Source organism: Dermacentor silvarum, chromosome 7, assembly GCF_013339745.2.
Source record: "Dermacentor silvarum isolate Dsil-2018 chromosome 7, BIME_Dsil_1.4, whole genome shotgun sequence".
Lineage (NCBI taxonomy): Eukaryota > Metazoa > Arthropoda > Arachnida > Ixodida > Ixodidae > Dermacentor > Dermacentor silvarum.
In genome coordinates, this window is record NC_051160.1 from 49,477,019 (window position 1) to 49,498,027 (window position 21,009).

Genomic DNA, 21,009 nt, shown 5'->3' on the forward strand with positions numbered 1-21,009 from the left:
AAACCAGTAAGGCATGGCTGACACCTGGCATAGCAAGAGGAAAGCTAGGAAACGGGCGGCGAGTAGCAGCGATGATTGTGCCATAGAGGCTGCCCGTAAGCGGTGGGCTCGACAGGAAGACGCGTGCCGCGATGCGGAGAATGCGGTGAAGTGACGCAGGTACCACGCAAGTAAATTGGACGAGCACAAGGGAGCGTATGCCAAATTCCACAGGGACTTTGTGGACAGACATTTTGGATTCAGTTGTGTGGTGTGCCACAGAGTGGGGTTGGAGAACGATTGAATGGTGATTGGTAACGTTCGAGATGTTGCGAAGCGTGAACGCAATGTAGTTTTGACACCTACCCCGACTCCTGTCTTAGCCAGCTGCTCTGATTGGCTGCGCCGAGAGAGCGGGGGAGCGCTAATGGCCGTAGTGCGCATCAATCATTTTGTGTGATAGGTGATCGCTAACAAACCACCCGGCGGCATTTCGGCGCCTGAGGAAGGAAACTAATAGGCACTTAGCATGTTGTGTGCGTTCGCTTGGGGAGGCCGCTTGTAAGTTTGTACTGCCGAAGAACAGCTCCGCGGGTAGCCCACATTCACAGAGTGGAATGAGTGCGCTTTTTTTTACCTGATGCAGCCTTTGAGGGCGAAACCCGTTGCTTGAAAGGACTGATTACTTTCCACATAATGCCTGCGAAAAACCAAGTACATGCAAGGTATTTTAATGAAACCTACAAAAAGAAGCCTCTTTCTTTTATTTAGCTAAAACACCTTTGCTCCTTTATCAAAAAAGGATTGCATCTTTATTGAATGTTTATTACGTGCATATCTAAGAGAGAGAAGTCCTCAAGCGTGCGAAAAATATGCAGCTTAGTTACAACCTGGATTCCAATTTCATACTCAGCAGCTGCTATTCTCACCATAATCCCGGCGGAACTGCGAAGAATGGGTAAGGAACAGACAACATAATTAAATTAGCATACTTATGATTACTACAACGTGTAAATTGGTACTCAATAAATATTTCAGACGATCAGTGACTTAATAAGAGACAATTATTTTTAAAACTTGATCTATTGTTCGATAGAAAACATTTGTAAGTATCACAGCGTGTGATTAAGCGTTTTTTTAGGTAATTCTCTAAATGAAATGCTTTTGACAAAGTTTGCTTAGGAATGACTTCAGAATGGCTTGGTTGCAAAAATGTATAATTTGTTGAAGCAAAATTGTGGGAGATAGTTCGAGATATGAAAAATATGAGCCCACTCACATCAGACCATATTTTGAATAAATGAGCTATAAATGTTTAGACTACCTTTACCTGTAGAGCTATCTGTATTGAGTACTATAAATGGATCTTGAACCATACCTCGGGCTTCGTGAAAAGCCATAGTCGATGGACGGTATGCGCTGCTGTGAACATCGCAGCCACGTTTCACAGTCGTGCGCGTCGCGTAGAGCTCGCAAGCGGAGCTCCGAAGTCATCTTCTTTCAAACGCTTTCTATTCAACATAAGCCTGCTCCTCACTCTTTTCTGGGCGCTTTATTTTGTAATATAGCAGACTGCCATATGCGGTTACTATTGGCCAATAGTTGACATCAATTAAGAAGAGTGTTTGCATCAGTGCGCTTCTCCCTACTGTTACTATGTTTATTTATTGACGAAGTTCATTGAACAGGCTGGAGTAAGCGAGAATCTGCTTTCGCTTTTCGACAATAGACAGTTTTAGTTTAGCGTTAGCGTAATAGCGGGGTTACGGGAAATAGCGTTACCGTTCCGCAAACGAACTTTGCAGAAAGAGAGTTTTAGTATAGCGTGATAGCGTAGTTTACGTGCGGGACGCTATTCCATTACGCTTTGAATTTCGCATACACAGGGCACCTAATTCTATGTGTCTGTGCGTCCGGAAAGTGCGATAGGCAGCGCAATGGAAGCCAGGAGCGCGTTGTATTTTTACTTCACATGTCCGTCGATCTGCAACGAAACAGACAAGCAGTACAAGCTGTCTACCATAGCCTCCGAAATCCTCCCATCTCAGAGGCCATATGCCGTCGTCGCGTCTAACTCCCGACTTTAGCGACAGATGGCGCTCGCATCTCAGAAAAAAATTCTCTCGTTAGGCTTAGGCGCGTTTGAAACGAGAAGCGGTCTCGAAAATTCCTCAAGATTAGCCATAACACTCTCTCGGCGAAGCGGCATGAGACTAAGCGAAAGCCGTTTACGCAGTCATTTGCTACGAACGAAGTGAATTCTACAAAAACAATGCCAAATTCAGTTCGAAGCGGGCGACCGGGACCGCCGACATGTTTTACGTACACTACGTACACCACGCTAACACGATAACGTTAACTCTGAGAAATAGCGTGCGCACGGTAAACGGTATGGGTCGGTTAGCGTTCTGCGCATGCGCACTTCGATCCCGCTATTCCGGTACGCCCGCTATTCCGGTAACAACACTAAACTAAAACTGTCTAATAATTACGTACTTTCGGAAGAAGCCGACTATCGTCCGCTCGCGCTCGGCCGCGGCCGCCCTCATAGGAATTAAACATTGGCCACCCTGCTTATTTATGTCGTAGCTGTGGGGTCTCGCTAATAACGTCTATATTTGAACACAAAACTAGACTCGAACTACGCGAAATTTAAGGTCAGACCACTCGAACGCTTAGCAGCTCGCGCTCACTCCTCGCCGCTCCTGGTTAGATGCCTTGGGAGACTTCGCTTCGTATTGAGCTGTTGAGAGTGCTTCGAAATGTGCAAGTTAAATATGGCTACAACCCGTCGGATAAGTTGGTGCAGTACACAGCTGGTCCGCATATGAGCATATGAGCGCGAGTACGCACTCTAGCTCTGTTATGCACAAAGCAAACGCTGCTCATACGCACTGCAGCTGCACGTATTGCGGTCTGCTATGTAGCGTAGATAACACGACCGGTCGCGGGGTGCCGCAAGAAGTCCGCTGACTGAACGCACTACGGCTCGCTGAGGACAACCGCGTATGACTTACGTTTGGCGCGTCGTATAGGCGCCGAAATCGAAAGTGGTGAGCATCCGATATCAAATTTGAACTGCGTGCCATGCTGAAAGTCAGTAGGTGGAGCGTTTTGGGCACGCCCCGCTCCGGCCTAGCCTTCACAGTGCAAGGCATTGAAGAAGGAGCAGAAGCACCGCTAGCGGGGTGTTCCATTGCGAATAACTCCCCATCTGCTGAACGCATTTAGGTACTTTTTGCAGCAGAGTATTTCTGTAATAGCCTGTTTTACCTTAAAATGGAATTTCTCCACTTCGATAAAAAGTGGTTCAAGACCCCTTTAAGAAGCGTCAAAGATGTTAAGAGACAAAGTATGCCCGCATCCGGTAACAGCAAGAATAAATTATTCATTTATGGATATGCATTTGTGGCAACTTAAAAAAGGAGCATACGTAATTTTCAGTGTAATTCATCACTTCTATTATAACATAACCGCAATAAATATTCGCTAGATATTCCTGGAGCACAAATGTTTGGAATAAATATTGTTTCGTTAAACGGGGCGCGCGGCTTTTACCAATTTATTACGGAGGTGAATGCTGTATGTAATGGTGATACTTCATTTGCATTTTTAGACGCTTTTTCATTTAGTACATATGTATAGGGAACTTCGCTTTTATATAATAACGGGGCAACGATAACAGCTACCATGGTACTTGTAGGTTCATGTATTTATTGCGATAGAAATTATATCGACACTTCAACCGGATTTGTGCCGTCGCCGTGTGGTTCCACATAAAGTCCAAGGGCGATAAAATCGTCGCCGCGCGCCGTATGCGCGAGTGAAAGCGCGCGGGAGACGCGCGCTATCACGGAGAGCGAACGCACGGAGGAAAGCAACACGCGACCGTCGCGCGAAAGGCCGTGGGGGTATGGGATGGAGGGAGGCGGGGCGACGCTGTGCTGCGGCATGGAATGCGATCTTGCAACCAGGCGCAAGGGGAACTGGCCATTTAATCTCCCACGCGAAAGCAAGAAAGCGGGAAGCTGCGCGGGAGGGAGGGGGGGGGGGAGCAGCTTCTACTCTGCCAACAACTGCGCTTGTACTTTGCCCGGCTGTGGCGGTGGCGCGCACCGTCTCTTATCTCCACATGGCTCTGAACTTTGTATGCGCTGTGGATTCGCCGCACAGTTTCCGTTGAAGTGATAGACCGCACGAACCTTCGCCCGCTGCGGCGGCTGTGCTTGCTGCCAGCGTTTTGAGAGTGGTTGTCTGCGGTCATTCAGTGTGATCTATTCATGTTTGCTTGTGCGCGCTGACACCACGCTTGTTAATTCAGTTAGTAAGCGAATGTGTCCAAGTTTATGCAGCCGATAAAACTACTATCCCTACTCCGAATAGCTCTCTAATAATTTGCTACCGCAATTGATGCTTCGCCTTTCGGGCGAAACTGCGACATTTTTTTTATCTAAACGCTGAGGTGACGGAATTCTAGAATATGTACGAAACACAAGCCCCAACGCTCACGGGTGTCAAGCTTGTGATTAATTTCTGTTTCATTCATTTTATGTCGTCGATTGCTACTACTTGCAATGGTATAATAGCTTTTCGATATCAAGAATGCAATAAAACGATGAAACCGGGGTGTTTAGTGTCATAACAAATTGAAATGCCCACGTACGAGTAGTCACCAGCATATAGGACCGTATTTTCGTCCCTTGGGAGTTGATTAGGTTAAGAGTTGCAATTAAACTCAGTGATTTTCAAGGCGATAATTTACTCTTATTGAAAACAGTACGAGCACCTTCATACAACGTAGTAGTGAAAAAAAGAGAGGAAGAAAGTACACATGTATCGCGCAGTTTATAAATACTTAACTGTTCTCTGACGCAAGAACATACAAGGAATAACTTAAATGAGTGAAAAGAAAACACAGATACATGGCATAACTTCATCATTCACTCGCCTGATTTAATAAAAATATTTGTCAGTCACTTTCGCGGAATAAGCGAAACGGATACATCGGCGCAATATCATCAGTTGTCTCCATGATATTATTTGACATATGATACGCAGTAGGGACGCCTTGGCGTTTTTTTCTGTTTTATAGAACGTGATATAAATATGAGACTTGAACTTAAATTTCGTAAAATCGCAAATATTCAGAAACTACAAGTCGTGTACTCACCACAACCGCACTCGCACAACTGATTCCTAATATTGCACAGGTGAATCTCATTTCCGGAACAGCGATATTTCTCTCGCACAATGGCGCAGGCGTTGCAATTATGGGGCACTGTACAAAAAAAGTACAAAGGGCACTGTACAAAAACGTGGCCATATCAAGTACCCGTGTACTGTCTAAAGCGTCCTCCTTTATATCTTAGGTATAAGATAAATTATATTGCATATTCCAAATGTAAAGGTAATGCAAGGCGCGTGACACCTCAGCACAAAAACAGTTACCGCACAGGTGAATACCATATTTGTGGGAACAACAATTCTTTCGCCCAACCTGGAAGGCGTTCACAGCTTCCACGGAAGAAAGAAAAACAATTAGGGGCAGCTTGACACTGCTGGTGTGAAGACTGGGCAAACAGCGAAGCTGGCGACCCCACCTACCTTTATCTCAGTTCGGCGACGTTTTTGCGAGGTTATGCTTCGAGACTCGGACACGTTTTGCGCAAGATGATTCCGGAACGATCGACAGTCCAAGGAGCAACTAACACTCGGTCATTAAAGTATATCTGGAGGCTTATGCACCCTCAAACGCTTTTCCTCGGTTTCGCGGGCTCGTAACTCCCGATCTTCTGCGAATCACCGACGCTTCGCCGCTGCTTCGGCGGCACGACACTCGGGATTGGGCCGAAGTCGACTCACGCGCTCTCGATTAGCGGCGCGGAGGCTTTCGCACAGCGATTCCTCTGCTTCGGGAGGGACGCTCTTCGGCCACCCCATCGTCGCGGCGATGTGCTCGGCGCGGAGACGGCGGGGATTTGGTGTCGGCGCGGAGGCGACGCGGAGCTATATATCCCGTGAGCTCCGTGTCTGCGCCGCCGCGGCAACCACTTCGCACAGCGCGGTGACGTCATGGCTCGGCAAAGCTAAGGCAAAGCGATGCGGCGCGCGCGATGACGTCACGGCTCACGCAGCTGGCGAAGCGTTGCTGTCGACGCATGGTGACGTCACCTCCAGGCGGAGGTTTTGCGACGTACGCTCGACGGACCATCCGCGAGCTTAAACAGCTTCGCTCGTTCACAGGAGTATGCGTCTTTTCGCTCGGACCCTATCTGAATTACCTCGAGGATCGGTCCACAGTTTTATTGCGATATGGACACTTCAACCGCATTTCTGCCGTCGCCGTCGCCGTGAGGTTCCGTATAGATAAAATCTTCACCGCGCGCCGTATGCCCGAGCTTCCGGGAAGCGTGCGGGGACGCGCGCTATCACGGAGAGCGAACGCACTCAATCTCCCTCGCGCAAGCATCGAAGCGGGAAGCCAGCGCCGGAGGGAGCGGGGGGAGGGGGGGGGGGCATTTTTACTCTGCCAACAAACGCGCTCGTCGCTCGACCGCGCCGTCTCTTATCTCTCCCACGCGCAAGCAAGGAAGCGGGAAGCCAGCGCCGGAGGGAGCGGGGGCGGGGGGGGGGGAGGCATTTATACCCTGCCAACAACCGTGCTCGCCGCTCGCCGCACCGTCTCTTATCTCCACACGGCTCTGGCCTTTATGCGCCGTGCATTCGCCGCTCAGTTTCTGTTGAAGCGATAGACCGCACGTACCTTCGCCCGCTGCAGCGTACGGGCTTGCTGCCAGCGTTTTGTCAGTCGTTGTCTGCAGTCATTCAGTGTGATCTATTCATGTTTGTTTGTGGGCGCTCACACCACGCTTGTTCATTCAGTTAGTAATAGTCGGGCCACATTTTCCAACGCACGCTACACATGTAATGCTGCCCGGATCGGCAGTGCAGCGCTACAGGTGTGTCCCTTCGCACGCGCGCAGCCCACGAGAAGCGCTTCTCATCAACACCACCGTTTCACAGGCGCCTTCTCGTGGTCATCGAGTCTCTCTTCATGTCGGTCTACTTACGCCGCAGCACACCTGCTTACTTAATCAGCTCATGCTTACTACAATTCATATTGCTACCAAAGCCGCTCACCTTACTTCGTATGACATTGCTGTGTTGCTATCGCATTAATTGCTTCGCCCTTAGGGCGAAACTGTGACATGTTTTGTTAGCAACGCGGCCTAACCAAGTGCTTAAACATCTCCGCTGTTAAAATGATTGATACAAGCCATATAACTACGTGCTTGTTGCCTTGTAAGCGGCTCCGGTGCAATGCAGAATGCCATATTTTGCGGCTCACTACATCTTCATATCATAGGCTACCTCTTACAATGAGATAGCATGTCTCCTGCTAAGTAATTTTTGTTATTATTGTTCATGATTCAAACGTCTGGATTAAATTTGCTTCACAGTGGGCGGGTTTCATGGACATGTCGCAAAATCTAATTATTCTAGACATCACACAAGCTTTTGTGCAATTACTTTCTGGCACGCTGCGTTTTATTGCGATAGCAATTAAATGGGCACTCCAAGTGGATTTCTGCCATCGGCGCCGCCGTCGCAGTGAGGTTCCGTATGACGCCCAACGGCGATGAACTCGTCTCCGCGCGCTGTATGCTGTATGTGCGAGTGAAAGCGCGCTAGGGACGCGGGCTTTCATCCTTCTTTATACTGCAACAGTAAACCCACTTCAAAAACAGCACAATGCTTTACTTCGCCGAATGATATTTAACTTCGTTTTCTTTAACGCCTGGCTTCCAACAGCCTCTACACTCAGTAGGCGCTTTGTACATTCATCCATATCGACGCTTGGCAGGCCAATGGATACGCGTTTCATCCTAGTATTCAGTGAAGTATTGCCGACAAGGCATGTCGGTCAAGAACCAAAAGCGCTTATGTGCGTCGTCAGTAAGCGCGCCCTTATAACATCCAGCAGCAATGATGTCACGGAAGGCTGTGTGTATCCCCGCCTTGTGCTCTTCCTGCATAGACTTAAGAACTCTAACACGTATATGCGTTAAAAAACTCACTGAAAGTTAGGCTAGCACTTTTTGTGGCAAGATGGTATGATAGTAATGTTTGTAAAACATAAAAATCTTACCACAGTGGCACTGGCATTGGTTGCTGGCATTTATGAAACATGCTCCTTTTAGACCTTCAACGCAATGTGGATAGCATTCTGTTGGCAATGATACTAAAGAAAGAGAACGCAATCAGTGTAAATAACATTTTGAATGTGGCAGTTGCCAATTTCATTGAAATGCTAGTCGTGATAACGTCTTACCCGCTGTGGTTGCTTAGTGGCTATGGTGTTGGACTGGTAAACATGACGTCGCGGGATGAAATCCCGTCGACGGCGCCCGCATTTCGAGGCGAAATGCAGAAAACACCCTGTACTTAGCTTTAGGCGCACGTTAAAGAACTCCATGTGGTCAGAAATATTCTGGGGTCCCCCACAACGGCGTGCCTCATAATAAGATGGTGGTTTTGGCACGTACAACCCTATAATTTAATTTAAAATAAACGTCTGCCGTCATCGTGAGAAAGTTTCTGTGGAAATTTCTTTTAATAAAACGTTTATCCACATTGCTATTATATATATATCTATTTTGCAAATATAATTGATTTCTACAATATTGCCAGCGCAAAACATGACCAGTGTATTATCACATTGTATATGTTTGGAAAAGAGACACCATTATTTTCTACAAGGTTTCTCGTACAGTTCAAGCTCAGCATATTGTACATATAAAGCATCTGTTTAATAAACAAACAGGGGATGAAAGATTGCATAAAATATTCAATTTTTTTCCTTCATAGAGGTGCCTATGGGCCTTTCGGATACTTCACCACTTCTCCCAAAGGGAAATTACATACCACCACACACAGGCACACAAACACAGATAAGAGAGAATTCGGGGTGGAATTTCTAGTCCATAAGGACATAGCGGGCAAGATTGATGAATTCTGCAGCATCATTGTGCGAGTAGCAGTTGTCGTAATAAATCTGAATAGGAGGTATAAAATGAAGGTAGTACAAGCATACTCCCTAACCTCCGGTCACGATGATGAAGAAATAAAACAGTTTTATGGATATGTTGAATCAGAAATCAGAAAGGTGCAATCTCTGTGTACTGTAGTCATGGGCGACTTCAATGCAAAAGTGGGGAAAAGCAGGCTGGTGAGCAACCAATTGGCAACTACGGCATCGATTCTAGGAAAACAAGAGAAGAGATGCTGGTAGAATTCGAGGAAAGGAATAGGCTCCGAATAATGAATACCGTCTCCTGGAAACGCAGCAACAGGAAGTTTGCCTGGAAAAACCCTAATTGAGAAACAAGGAATGAAATAGATTTCATACCCTCTGCCGATCCCACCATTTGTGCAGTATTTAGAAGTGTTAGGTAAGGTAAAGTGCAGTGACCATAGGTAGTGAGGTCTAGGAGTTCTCGCAATTTGAAGAGAGAAAGAATAAAAATAGTCAAGAAGAAACACGCGAACCTAGACTTGGTAAGGGTCAAAGCAGACCAATTCATATTGGTGCTCGCAAACAAATATGCAGCTTTAGAGCAGGAAGATGTAGACAACATAGTGGTAACGAATAAAATCGTAACTAGGCTGATCTCAGAAGCAGCAATTGCAGTGGGAGGTAAGGCACCAAGGCATCCAGTAGGTAAGCTTACCCAACTAACAATGGACCTAATAACGAAACGACAAAACATGAAAGTGTCAAAGTCGAGAGACCAGAAAGAATTCGCTGAGCTGTCAAAACTGACCAACAAGAAGAAAGTAAGAGATATTGGAAATTATAACGTGGAAAAAATTGAGGAAGCAGTAAATTATGGACGCAGCATGAAATAAGTGTAGGGAAACTTGGCATAGGACAAGGCAAGGTGTATGCACTGATAGACAACCAGCGTGACATAATCAGCAATTTCGATGACATAGTAAAAGCAGCGGAAAAATTCTATACCGAGCTGTACAGTCTCCAGAGCAGCCAAGCTACTTTCATTCGAAGTGTTAGTGAACCCGTGACGAGAGTCGAACGGCCACGGCGGTATGATGGAGACTACGTGAAAACAACGCTGGCACTGTCGTTAATAAGTCTTCAAGTTTGATCGCTGGATAGAGCGGTAGAAGAAGTTCAATGCATATCTGAGACTGTTTGGAGTGTGCGGAGATATCTGCGAATAAATGCAGGTGCGCACACACACGAACACATATACAGGGAGCCCCACTTGCACCAATCTTTAAAAATATGAAAATGTCTAGTAGCTGGACAGAACCAATTAAATGTTGTCTGTAATCGCTTTATATATTCGGTATAATTACATAATTAGCCGTAAATGATTATGCAACTTAACAATATTTTAATTAGATGAAAAGTGGCAACTAGAAAATTGTAGAGCAACATGACAAACTCCCGATACAGCTTTCTGTTGCTCAATACGTGTTACATAAAAGTGTTTTTCCGGGTGTGAAAGAAGCCCGCGAATACCCGCAAACTGCGTCCAGCGGCCATTCGCGTGGTAATTTTGCGTGTAATCGCGTGCTTCTTTCGCACTCGGAAGAACACCTTTATGTAACTTTACATATATATAGTTATGTGCATTTATAGTTGTGTGGGCGTGCATTTTGAAAAACTTCTAACGATATGCTTTCGGTTTCGTACCTTCATAAATCCGATTCACTCTCACTTATTAAACACAAAATAAATAGCTGGCAAAAGAATGTGCTCTGAATAACTAGCCATGTTCACAAAATTGTTGCACACTTGCGGATTCTGGAGGACAATAACCTCAATAATGGCAGCATGGGGCTCCCAATGTAGAATTCCACCCGTATAGCTAATTATAACAAGGCATGACATGTGGCGTCCATATTCTGGCAGTCTGGTGTTCGCATGCCTCTACCTGCCTCTACCGAGGGATGCTATTTGATATTTCACATTTGCAAAGTCATTCGAATTGGATGACGCGTAATAACAGTGTAGTGTAGCTGAAAATTTGAGTTTTTTATATATTTGCACACCTTCCAATTTAGGTTGGGTCTCCGGTAAAAAAGGCGACGTTCTCGAGATTGGTGCTGCCATGCCAGGCACCTCTTCATTATTTTATTTTGATATGAAATAAGCTGTCAAGATGTGTTGTACTAATGGACATGTTCCCATCAACACAGTCAAAGAAATGCTTGCTTTTTTTACTCTCCGCGACCCTGTTTATGACCGGTAATGAACCATTCTGCTCCTCAACTCGAATTGCTGCTGATTCGATTCCTAGTCATCTATGCCACATCGGGCTGCCATGCAACATTGGACAGCAAAAGAGTTTGTAAAGAAAATACCTCTCATCAAACTTGCAGGTGTGGTCTGCTATCGGTGCTTTTTTTGCCGTCCTGCCCTTATGGTAAAGTGAAAAATAGGAAATCGCTGAATGGTGAAGCATCAGTAATATTGTGACGTAGTTTCTGTTTTCGTCATTACCTAATATATCGGATTTCAATTTGTTTTCCATATAAGGGTAACATTTTTCTGTACCTATTTTACGCTATAACGAAACGAAGTTCTGAAAGACTTTCCTTCAAATCGAACATACACAAATATATTATTTTTTCGCCATTCAATATTTATCCCTAATTTATGCGCTATAAAGACAATGCACATTACGTGTATTTTCTTGCATATATACCAAAAGCAATCACTGTGAGAAATAAGAAATCTGTGGATACTTGCTTCTGCCATTATTGCCCTTCACGTAGCCTGATAGCACTGCTGGCAGAAATGCAAGTACGAGGAAACAACTGAGGACCGTGCGCTTTGTCTGCATTGTAAGCTGTAATAAAAAAAGACATCTGTCAAGCACTCTGTCAGCAGAGCCCCATCTCGTCAAACATCATCATCATCATTACCATCGGCCTATTTTTCTGCACATTTCAGGTCAAAGTCGTCTTCCAGCGATCATCAATTAACCTTGCCTTGCACCAGCTTATTTTTACTTTCACCCCCAACTCTCCTAATTTCATCCCCCCCCCCCCGCCCATCCTTGTGTTGTACCATCCTCGCCTGCGCTTTTCTTCCCTTGGATAGTTCAATAGTACTTAAGGCATACGTGAATATATTGGAAAATATCTACAGAGATTCCGCAGCTACCTTGCTTATTTCACAATCAAAGTAGAAAATTACCAATTGAGAAAGGCGCATGGCAAAGAGACGGAATCTCTCCAATGCAATTCACTGCATGCTTAGAAGAAAGTATTCTAGCCATTAGACTGGAAATATTTAGGAGTGAGGATCAACAGCAAATATATAAACATCCTCCTGTTTGCAGAGGACATTGTCTTCTTCAGCAGCCCTGGGGATGTATTGGAGCAACTCATTCAATGCCTTATCTGAGAAAGTGTAAGAGTCGGGTTCAAGATTTTTATGCATAAGGCAATCGTAATGCTTAATAACTTGGCAAGGAAACAAGAATTCATGTTCGCCAGTCAGAATCTGGAGTCTCTGCAGGAGTACTTTTATTTAGGTTATTACTCACAGGGGACGTGATCATGAGAAAGAAGTTAATAGATGAAGAAATATGTTGCAGTGCATACAGCTGGCGTTAACAAATCCTGACTAGGAACTTACCACTGTCAATGAGAAGAAAAGTGTACAATCATTGCATTGTAGCAGTACTAACTTATGATGCAGAAACGTGTAGGTTAACAGAGAAGCTCTGGACCACGTGAAGTTTGATGGAACAAAAATTGTTAGGCGTGACGTTAAGATGCAGGAAGGGAGCTGTGCGAATCAGAGAGCAAACGGGGATAGCCGATATCTAGTTGACATTAAGAAGAAAAATTGCAGCTGCGCAGCTTTCCTATTCAATGCTTACCTGCAACGCTTGTTGTTAAGGCCAAAAACTCTGTTATAAAGTTCGTCACCAAGTGATACCAGCTTTAGCACAGCAAGTGGGTCACTTCCTTTGCACATCGTTTATATTGCGAAATCACAGGGACTTTGCGCAAGCAGATTTAACCTAGCCGTCTATTCTTAAGACAAGGTTAGACGGAATCCTGAAGGTTGAATGGAACAATGAAAGACCGAAAACACTTGGAACCTTTCTTTAAAAATAAGAAGCTGGAAAGATTTATTTAAATATTATGGAGTGCCGTCAAGACGAAGAGGAAGTGGCGCGCGTGCCGGAGGAGGAGAAGAAAAAAAAAGAAGTTCAATAAGGTGGGGGAACGGATTTATCCCTCTCCGTTGAGTTCTTTACGTTTTGGCGCAGTCGCAGAGGACTAAACTACTGCGCGTTGAGAAGACTCGGCGAACGGGAAGATGCACACGCCGGCTAGCTACCGTCCAAGTGACAAGAGCGACGCTGACACGGACGGGTCTTCTACACCGATCGAGCCACTCATCGGCGTGACCAGCAAGGCGTGTGTCCTTGACAGAGAGAGGTCCGACTGAATTTCGCCCTTTGATGCACCATGACAAGACCTACTGTCAGACACCGTCAAGTGACTCACCTTCTGGACAGAATACTATATATATTATGATTAACTTACTGCAGATGCAGCCAAAGCAGGTCGAGCAATAGTCGCAGCTCTTGAACATCTTGACACAGAGCCACTCCGAAAGGTGATGCAGTAAACCGGACAATTTTGATGGTTTGTCAACGGCTGCAACTACGAGGATTGGCTTTTATGAATACGCCTGCCAACAAAATCGATGGAATTCAATCACTGACAAGGTAAGAAGCCTCAGGCCATTGTTGTCGGGAATTGCGAAAAAGTGGCTCGACATGAGCATCTTAGACCGCCTTAGTGACAACGTGGAGTCAATGGAAACAGAGCTTCCTGACATCGTTTGAAATTAACTGGTTAGAACGGTGGAACAATGCCATTTTGTTTAGACACAAAGTCGGAAGCCTTCAAGAATAGTTTTATGAACAGTGAAGGCTAGTCTTGCTCGCTGACGCAAGCCTTCCTGGCACATCAGTTGTGCAATTGATTAAGCTAAGCATGAACAAAGTCAAAAAGAGCTGCTGGCTAAATCTCCTAAGACCGTCGAGGATCTCTTGCTCGCCCTGAACAACGTTATTGTACACTCCTTTGCGCAAGCCAATCGACATCTAACTACGGGGAAGAAAGATGAATATGTCGGTAAAATGGACGCCTACAGCACAGTAACTCGACAGCATATGAGCGCAGAAGCGTGAGAGAGATCATGGGATGGAAAGCCAGGTAAATTCTAAGCACAATGCATCTATATCATACAACGACAGGGCCGTTGTATATTTATTGAAGACTAACGTTCTTCATGCCGAAATGAAAATCAGTGGCAGAGGCACGCATGTGCTGGTGGACACAGGAGAGTCGGTGATACTCATCAGTAAGGTCCTGGCAGACAAAAGGGAAATCCGACAAGATAAGGCAGTGGAGGTGCAAAGTTACGACGGCAGCAGTAGAGTTCTGCATTACTGGACAACAGTTATTGTTAAAGACCAGAATCGCACAATCGAGGTTAAGCCACTTCTTATGAATGACGTGAATTTTTCTTTCATGCTGTCAAGGCCGGACATGAGGCGCCCTCAAGTTAAAAATACCTTGGGAAGATGAACTGATAATTGACTCAACTTTCGAAGAAAGCTGCTTGGCACAAGATACGCAGGTTAGTACGGTGAGAAACCCAGAAGAGATACTGACAACGTATCCTAACCTCATCTGCGTCAGAGCCTACCTTCCTGCGACGTCTTTCATGGAAATTCCATTCAAGCTGCGAGACACAAATGTAGTCCGCAAGAATGCTCTATCCGCCATCTCACGAGAAGAAAGTATGGCTCAAAAACGAATTGCAACAAATTCTAGATGCTGACATCATCAGGCCCTCGACATCCCCGTGTGCGTCACCTCTAACAATTGTGCCTAAGGAGGACGGTACTTTCAGGTTGTGCACGGAGTACCGATTGATAAACCGACAGACAGGCTTTGTTTCCATATCCTATGCCACGGATCAATGACATAATTTATGAAACTGGAGGATATGAGTGATTTTCGCGAAGTCTATCTCTGCAAAGGTTATTGACAAGTTCCTCTCCAAGAAGAATACAAGAAGTTTACAGCTTTTGTTGCACCGTTCGATGTGTACGAATACAACAGGCTCCCATTTCGCTGGAAGAACTCGGGCGCCTGGTTTAAAAAAATGATGAACAATGTTCTATCTGCTTGTACTGAACAATCTTGTAAAGTCTACGTGGACGACAAAATTGTGTACTCTAAAACAGAGGACCAGCACGCAAAGCATTTAACACAGGTTTTGGAAGCACTGAGTAAAGCCAAGTTAAAAATAAATGTCAGAAAAAGCTAATTCTTGACATACGAAAACACCAAAGCAGAGTCTGTAGAGAGGATCCAGGCATTACCTCGGCCGCACAATTTGCATTCATTGCGAGTTTTTCTAGGTCTGTCTGGACCTTTCGCGCCTTCATACCACATTATGCCACAATGACGAAGTGCTTGACATCTCTTACACGGAAAGGTGCACCGTTTGTTTGGAGTCAACATTGCGAACAAACATATCAAGCACTTGTCAACATCATATCCTTAGATCCGGTCTTGATACTTCCGGACTTCGAAAAGCCTCTCAAGCTCTGCACGGACGCATCACTTTACGGAACTTGGGCTATCCTCTACCGACGGGATGACTCAGCCACCAGCGCCCCAAGGCAAGGCTGTGGGTTATTACTCGTACACATTTACGAAAGCACAAGAAAACTACGCTAGACAGAAAAGGAAGCATCTGCAGCGGTAATGGCTGCAAGGTATTTCCGAACGCATATTGAAGGTCGACAGTCTAAGCTGTTTACGGACAACAAAGCAGTTACCTATCTTCTCGATCTCTCGCAACCCAAAGGCAGAATTGCGAGGTGGATTAAGGAACTGCAGCAATTCCCATTTCAAGTGACCCACTGACCAGAGGACAAGCTACCAGAAGCTGATGCATTATCGAGGCTGCATATTCCATCAATAGCAAATACGGAAAAAATGTGCGCCATCGACAACTGGGAGGGAACAGAGGAAAATCGGCCACAAAGCGAGAAGTTTTACGTGTCAGAGACATTCCTGCCAAGAATCTTGCGACTTTATCACGACAGCGCCGAATCGGGTGGGCATGATGGATTTTCAATGACGTTCAGGAAGATAAACCAATGCTTTACCTGGGAAAGTATGAAAGAAGACGTGCACGAATATGTCCGAGCATGCCACCTGTGTCAAATGGCCAAAGCCAAATACAAACCTAGAGGAAACGAAGTGGTCAATCCCACGTATTCGGGCGTACCCTTTGAACTTGTCCACATCGACTTCGCTGAAGTAAAAAAGAGGGTAGGGGTGCGGAGGACGCAGGCTTTCCTTGTCGCCATTGACGAATGTACAAGAATGGCAGCAGATAAATGTGGAAAAGAGGATACCAACCTGTAATCGCCCTAATGGAACGAGTTATGTTCGAGGCAACCAAAGTATTGGTCTCCGATAACGGACCTGCCTTTTGTAGCGAAAGACTCATAAGATGGGCAGAACAGAGAGGCATCACTCTAAGGTTTTCGAGTCCGTACCATCCGGAAGGCAACGCGCTTGCAGAAATGTTAATTAGTGACCTCAAGAAGTACTTGGATTTATACCCCACCTTCCCTGGTGGGTGCAAATGGGCCTTGGAAGCTGCAGTGAATCACCACAATAACACCTACACGGAGGGGTTGGGCTGCAGTCCATACTTTTCTGCAAATGAAGCAAGTCCTTGGCTTCCTGCAGATCATCAGGTAGGAATTGGCGGCCGCATTATTCTTCTAGAGACCCCCAAGACAGCGGAACAGCAAATAAAATATAAATTCGGAATGAAGGGAAAGTTCTACAATAGGCAATATCGTAAGTTACCTGTGGATGAACCTGGCAGTTTAATACTCGTCAAGAAAGAACTGAACGGCCGTAAGTGCCAATTTAGTGGTCCATACATGGTCACCAAAACGGCAAACCAGCAAGGAATTCTCAAGACGGTGTCCTACGAGACTCCGGCGACGATAATAGAAGTGAGCTCCCTTGGGAACATCATCCCGCACCATCCCAGGAGGGTTGGAGTCAGAGGCCCCGCAGAATGTGGAGTGCCGTCAAGACGAAGAGGAAGTGGCGCGAGTGCCGGAGGAGAAGAAGAAAAAGAAGATGAGTAAACTGGAAGGAACGGCTTTATCCGTCTCCATTGAGTTCTTTGCAAGATATAAAATAAGTTTTTGTCCCTCGAGACGAGAGAGCTAGACGGTAACTTTAAATCGGTAACAAAAGCTGATTATTAACATAACAAAAGCTAAGGAATAACAAAAGCGAAAATTATTGTCGTTACTATTAGATAGCACTTTTCAAATTGACAGTAGTCTTTATGTATCATCGTTAATACACTAACGCACTCGAGCTAATCATACTACATGCCATATGTATTATACATTATTTGGCGATTCCTCCACGACTCCATATTTTGTCGAGTGGAGTCACTGAGCGGAAGATGCTCCCAACGACATATGGGTACCTCGTGGGCGAAACGTTTTCTTAGTAAGGTACATTATTACATTTACTACACCTGAAACATATGATTGTAAAATAACGGTAATGGTTACGTCTCGTTGTATGTTGCGGTTTTCTTATCCTTGCAACAAATACGTTTCTCCTTTTTCCAACAATTAAGAGTTATGTTGTGCGACTTGGTCCTCAGTGTGTTCTGGTGCTTGGTTCCATAGTGCTTCATTGTTCTCACTCATGATTTTTGTAACCTATGTTGTGCTCGGAGGTTACTACTTGGGAAACGATGTAGCATGTGTTGAAGTTCTCCACCTAATTTTATCCGCATTAACAACCTTTGTTATACTCAAGTGGGGTTGCGTGTCTTTTCTTTGTGAGCCTGCATGTTCACAAACGCCTGTGGAGCGCGACCTCAGAATTGATGATTGCATAAACATGCTCAAAATTTATATGCATATTTACTGTAATTGCGCGATACTACCATGTCAGCGGGTATAAATCGCTGGAACTGTGCAGATACCATTCAAAATTTTATTTCAGCGCAGATTCGTTAGTCTGCAAAAATTCGAAAAGCCACATTTGCTTATGTTATATCATGCCGACTACCTTAATTGCCACCATCTCGAATTGTATCGCTAGATAACATTGTATGATATCTATACAGTATTATCGCAACAGCTTAATCGCGCTTCATATGTGAATAAAACCATGTTCTGGTTTGATTTAGCGTATTTAGCATAAGCTTCAGATCCACAGTGAAAGGTGTGCGATATGGCTTAGTCTCGTTACCTGAACAACGCCACTTGCAGCTGACGATGACGCTGAAGGGTCGGCGGGGATCACTTCATATGTGACATCGGTAACGTAACGCAGCACACCACCGTATGGACCATTGTAACGCAACAGCCGGTTTTGGGAAAAAGCCCACACGGCGGATCGGAGACCAGAGAAGCACTAGAGAATCAGGCGAAAAGTGCACGTCGCGATGGTGGCAATCATAGAGGCGTCTCTGATGTTCCTGTGAGGCCTCCAGACGGGTGCGGGCGAGCTGTCGTGCGTTGTCGGCGCATGCAATCGCGTCGCGGGCGTATTCAGTGCCTGAACTTGCGGGAGAGGGCAGCAAGGTGTCCAAGGGCAATGCAGGCTCTCGGCCGTATAGGAGATATAACGGTGAATAGCCGGCGGTGCCGTGACACGATGTATTATATGCGAACGTCACAATGGCAAATGAAGATCCCAGTCGTGGTGGTCGGCAGCAACGCACTTTGAAAGCATTTCGGTGATCGTACGGTTGAGGCGCTCCTCCGTGAGGCCTGTGGTCTGTGGTTGGTAGGACGTGCTGGATTTGTGCTTCGTCGAGCAGGAGCGGAGGATGTCGTCACAGACTGGCGATAGAAAGCTGACGTAGAATAAAAAATGATGTCGTAGTGTAGATAGTCAGTGCCCTCAGTAGCGCAGCTTATCAGGAGCGCTCCTGTGATTGCATACCGCGTAGCGTAGTCGATACCGACGGCGACCCATTTATTTGCTGAGCCCGAGAGAGAAAACGGCCCAAGAAGGTCTAGCGCAACGGAGAAAAAGGGTTTGGCCGGGACGTCGAATAACTAGAGTTATCCCGCAGGAAACGTGGAGGGCTTCTTCCGGTGTTGACAGGGCTCAGAAGCGGCAACGTAACGTCGCACGGAATGGTCGATACCCGGCCAAGCGAAGCGACGCCTTACACGGTTGTGTATGCGTGCGAAGCCCAAGTGCCTAGCCAAGGGAGCACCGTGAAGTTGGCGGTGGACAGTCGAACGCAGGTGTGATGGAATAACGAGCAGAATGTCAGGGCCGGGCTGTGGGGATCAAAATTGTGGCGGTATAATGTCCCCTACTTGAGGCGAAACATCCAGAGAGAGGCGTCACTAGGCGCTGACTCCAGCCGGGGTCGGTGAAGGCTCGTATCGAAGGATCGCGGCGTTTCTCATCGACGATTTGAAGCAACTCGGACACAGAAAAAACGGATGCGATGGCGTCCGCTCCACGCTCGGGTGTTAAATAAGGGGTAAGGTAGCGATTGCACGATACGCCCATATAACGTGGAATAGCGTGGCATTCTCGGAACACCATGGGCTGCGTGAAGGGTATTTTCACTTCTCATCTGTCGTCGTAAAGGGGAGTCCGCGTTTACAAGGGTATGAGCCATTGCTTGAGGTGGTATGAGCCATTCATTGTTCATGTCCTAACGCGCGCTCCGCCGGCATCTTAGGAAATGTTGTAAGTTGCTCCTCTTGGTGTGGTAAGAGAATGACGTTTGTTACCCTAAGATCTAGGGACTAACGCCATTAAAGGCACTTAACTAGAACATCAAGGTCGCCTAAATATATTTGCTTGCATACAGGAGTATGAGCCATTGCGTTCATCTTACGTGACGGACGTTCCGGTTTGCTCGTTCGGTAGGCATAGAAATCCTTATGCATTTAAAAAAGTTAGGCAGTTTAAATTATCTTAGCAGCCATCGCCATATTCCTCGGCCGCCTTTTATATATTGCGTGCTCGTGCTGCGAGTTGCCAGGTTAGAAGAAGAAAATGTGCTTCTTCGGCTCCTGGTACTGGTCCTATAGGACAAGTACCAGGAGCCGAAGAAGCGGTTCTCAGGTATTTCGCTCACCGACTCACATATGCCTAGTGGGCCAAACATCGATCGCTTTAGCGTGGTGAACCGGAAGTGATCGTACTGCCAGCACGACGTCATTGAGGAGGTCACGAACGAGAGACCGACGACCAGCGCAGAGGGCCTCGTCACGGTGCAGATTCACCTGCCGTACAATCGACCGCAAATACCTGCAGCCTGGTTTACTTAGGTGGAGGCCATCTTCGACCTCCAGCGCATTACCACGCAGCGCGCGAGGTTCCTCGAGGCTGTCTCGGCACTCGCCACAGATATGGTTAAGGAGTTCCAAGTCGTTGTGAACGCAAACCACTACACGACCTGCAAAGACCACTTCAAAATGACGGTGCTGCAACGCAAGTCCGTGTCTCTGCGCAAGCACCTCCAGGAGCTTCTCAATGAAGAAAAACTCGAAGAGAAGAGACCATCGACAGTCGAAACTTCTACGTCGCATGCGGCTGCTTCTCAGTGACTGTAGGTTGAACGAAAACAGCTCGCTGCTGCGTAAACTGTTCCTTCAGCGCCATCCGCACAATCTCGAGGTCGCCTTGGCTGCTAGAGAAGAAGACAGTGTCCCTCGAAAATATTGCTTAGCTGGCCGACCGCATCGCTGACTATTAAGCAAGAAGTACTGTGGCAACAACTACCGTTCTATTGTCGCACCTCGAAGATAGGCAGTCTCGCCTTGAGCAAATGATTGATGAACTCCCTGAGACCGTTACTGCATTATGGTTATAGTCCCATCATCGTCATCTTGACCACAATTGCCGTTCCAGTTGCCCTTG

General features: G+C 46.2%; 1 protein-coding gene across 5 annotated transcripts in view; it reads right to left on the minus strand.

The window, feature by feature from the left end:
* Positions 1 to 775: 775 nt before the first annotated feature.
* The window catches only part of LOC119459503 (uncharacterized), a 137,768-nt gene continuing 117,534 nt past the window's right edge, over positions 776 to 21,009 (minus strand). For 2 of the 5 annotated variants that reach the window (XM_049670617.1, XM_049670614.1), the window contains exons 2-5: positions 11,759 to 11,858; positions 8,129 to 8,221; positions 5,150 to 5,257; positions 776 to 924 (exon numbers count right to left, since the gene is read on the minus strand). In XM_049670617.1, the coding sequence (XP_049526574.1) occupies positions 905 to 924; positions 5,150 to 5,257; positions 8,129 to 8,221; positions 11,759 to 11,858 (321 nt within the window). In that variant the 3' untranslated portion in view covers positions 776 to 904. The remainder of the gene's footprint in view (positions 925 to 5,149; positions 5,258 to 8,128; positions 8,222 to 11,758; positions 11,859 to 21,009) is intronic. The other 3 variants (XM_049670616.1, XM_049670615.1, XM_049670618.1) reach the window with 2 other exon arrangements.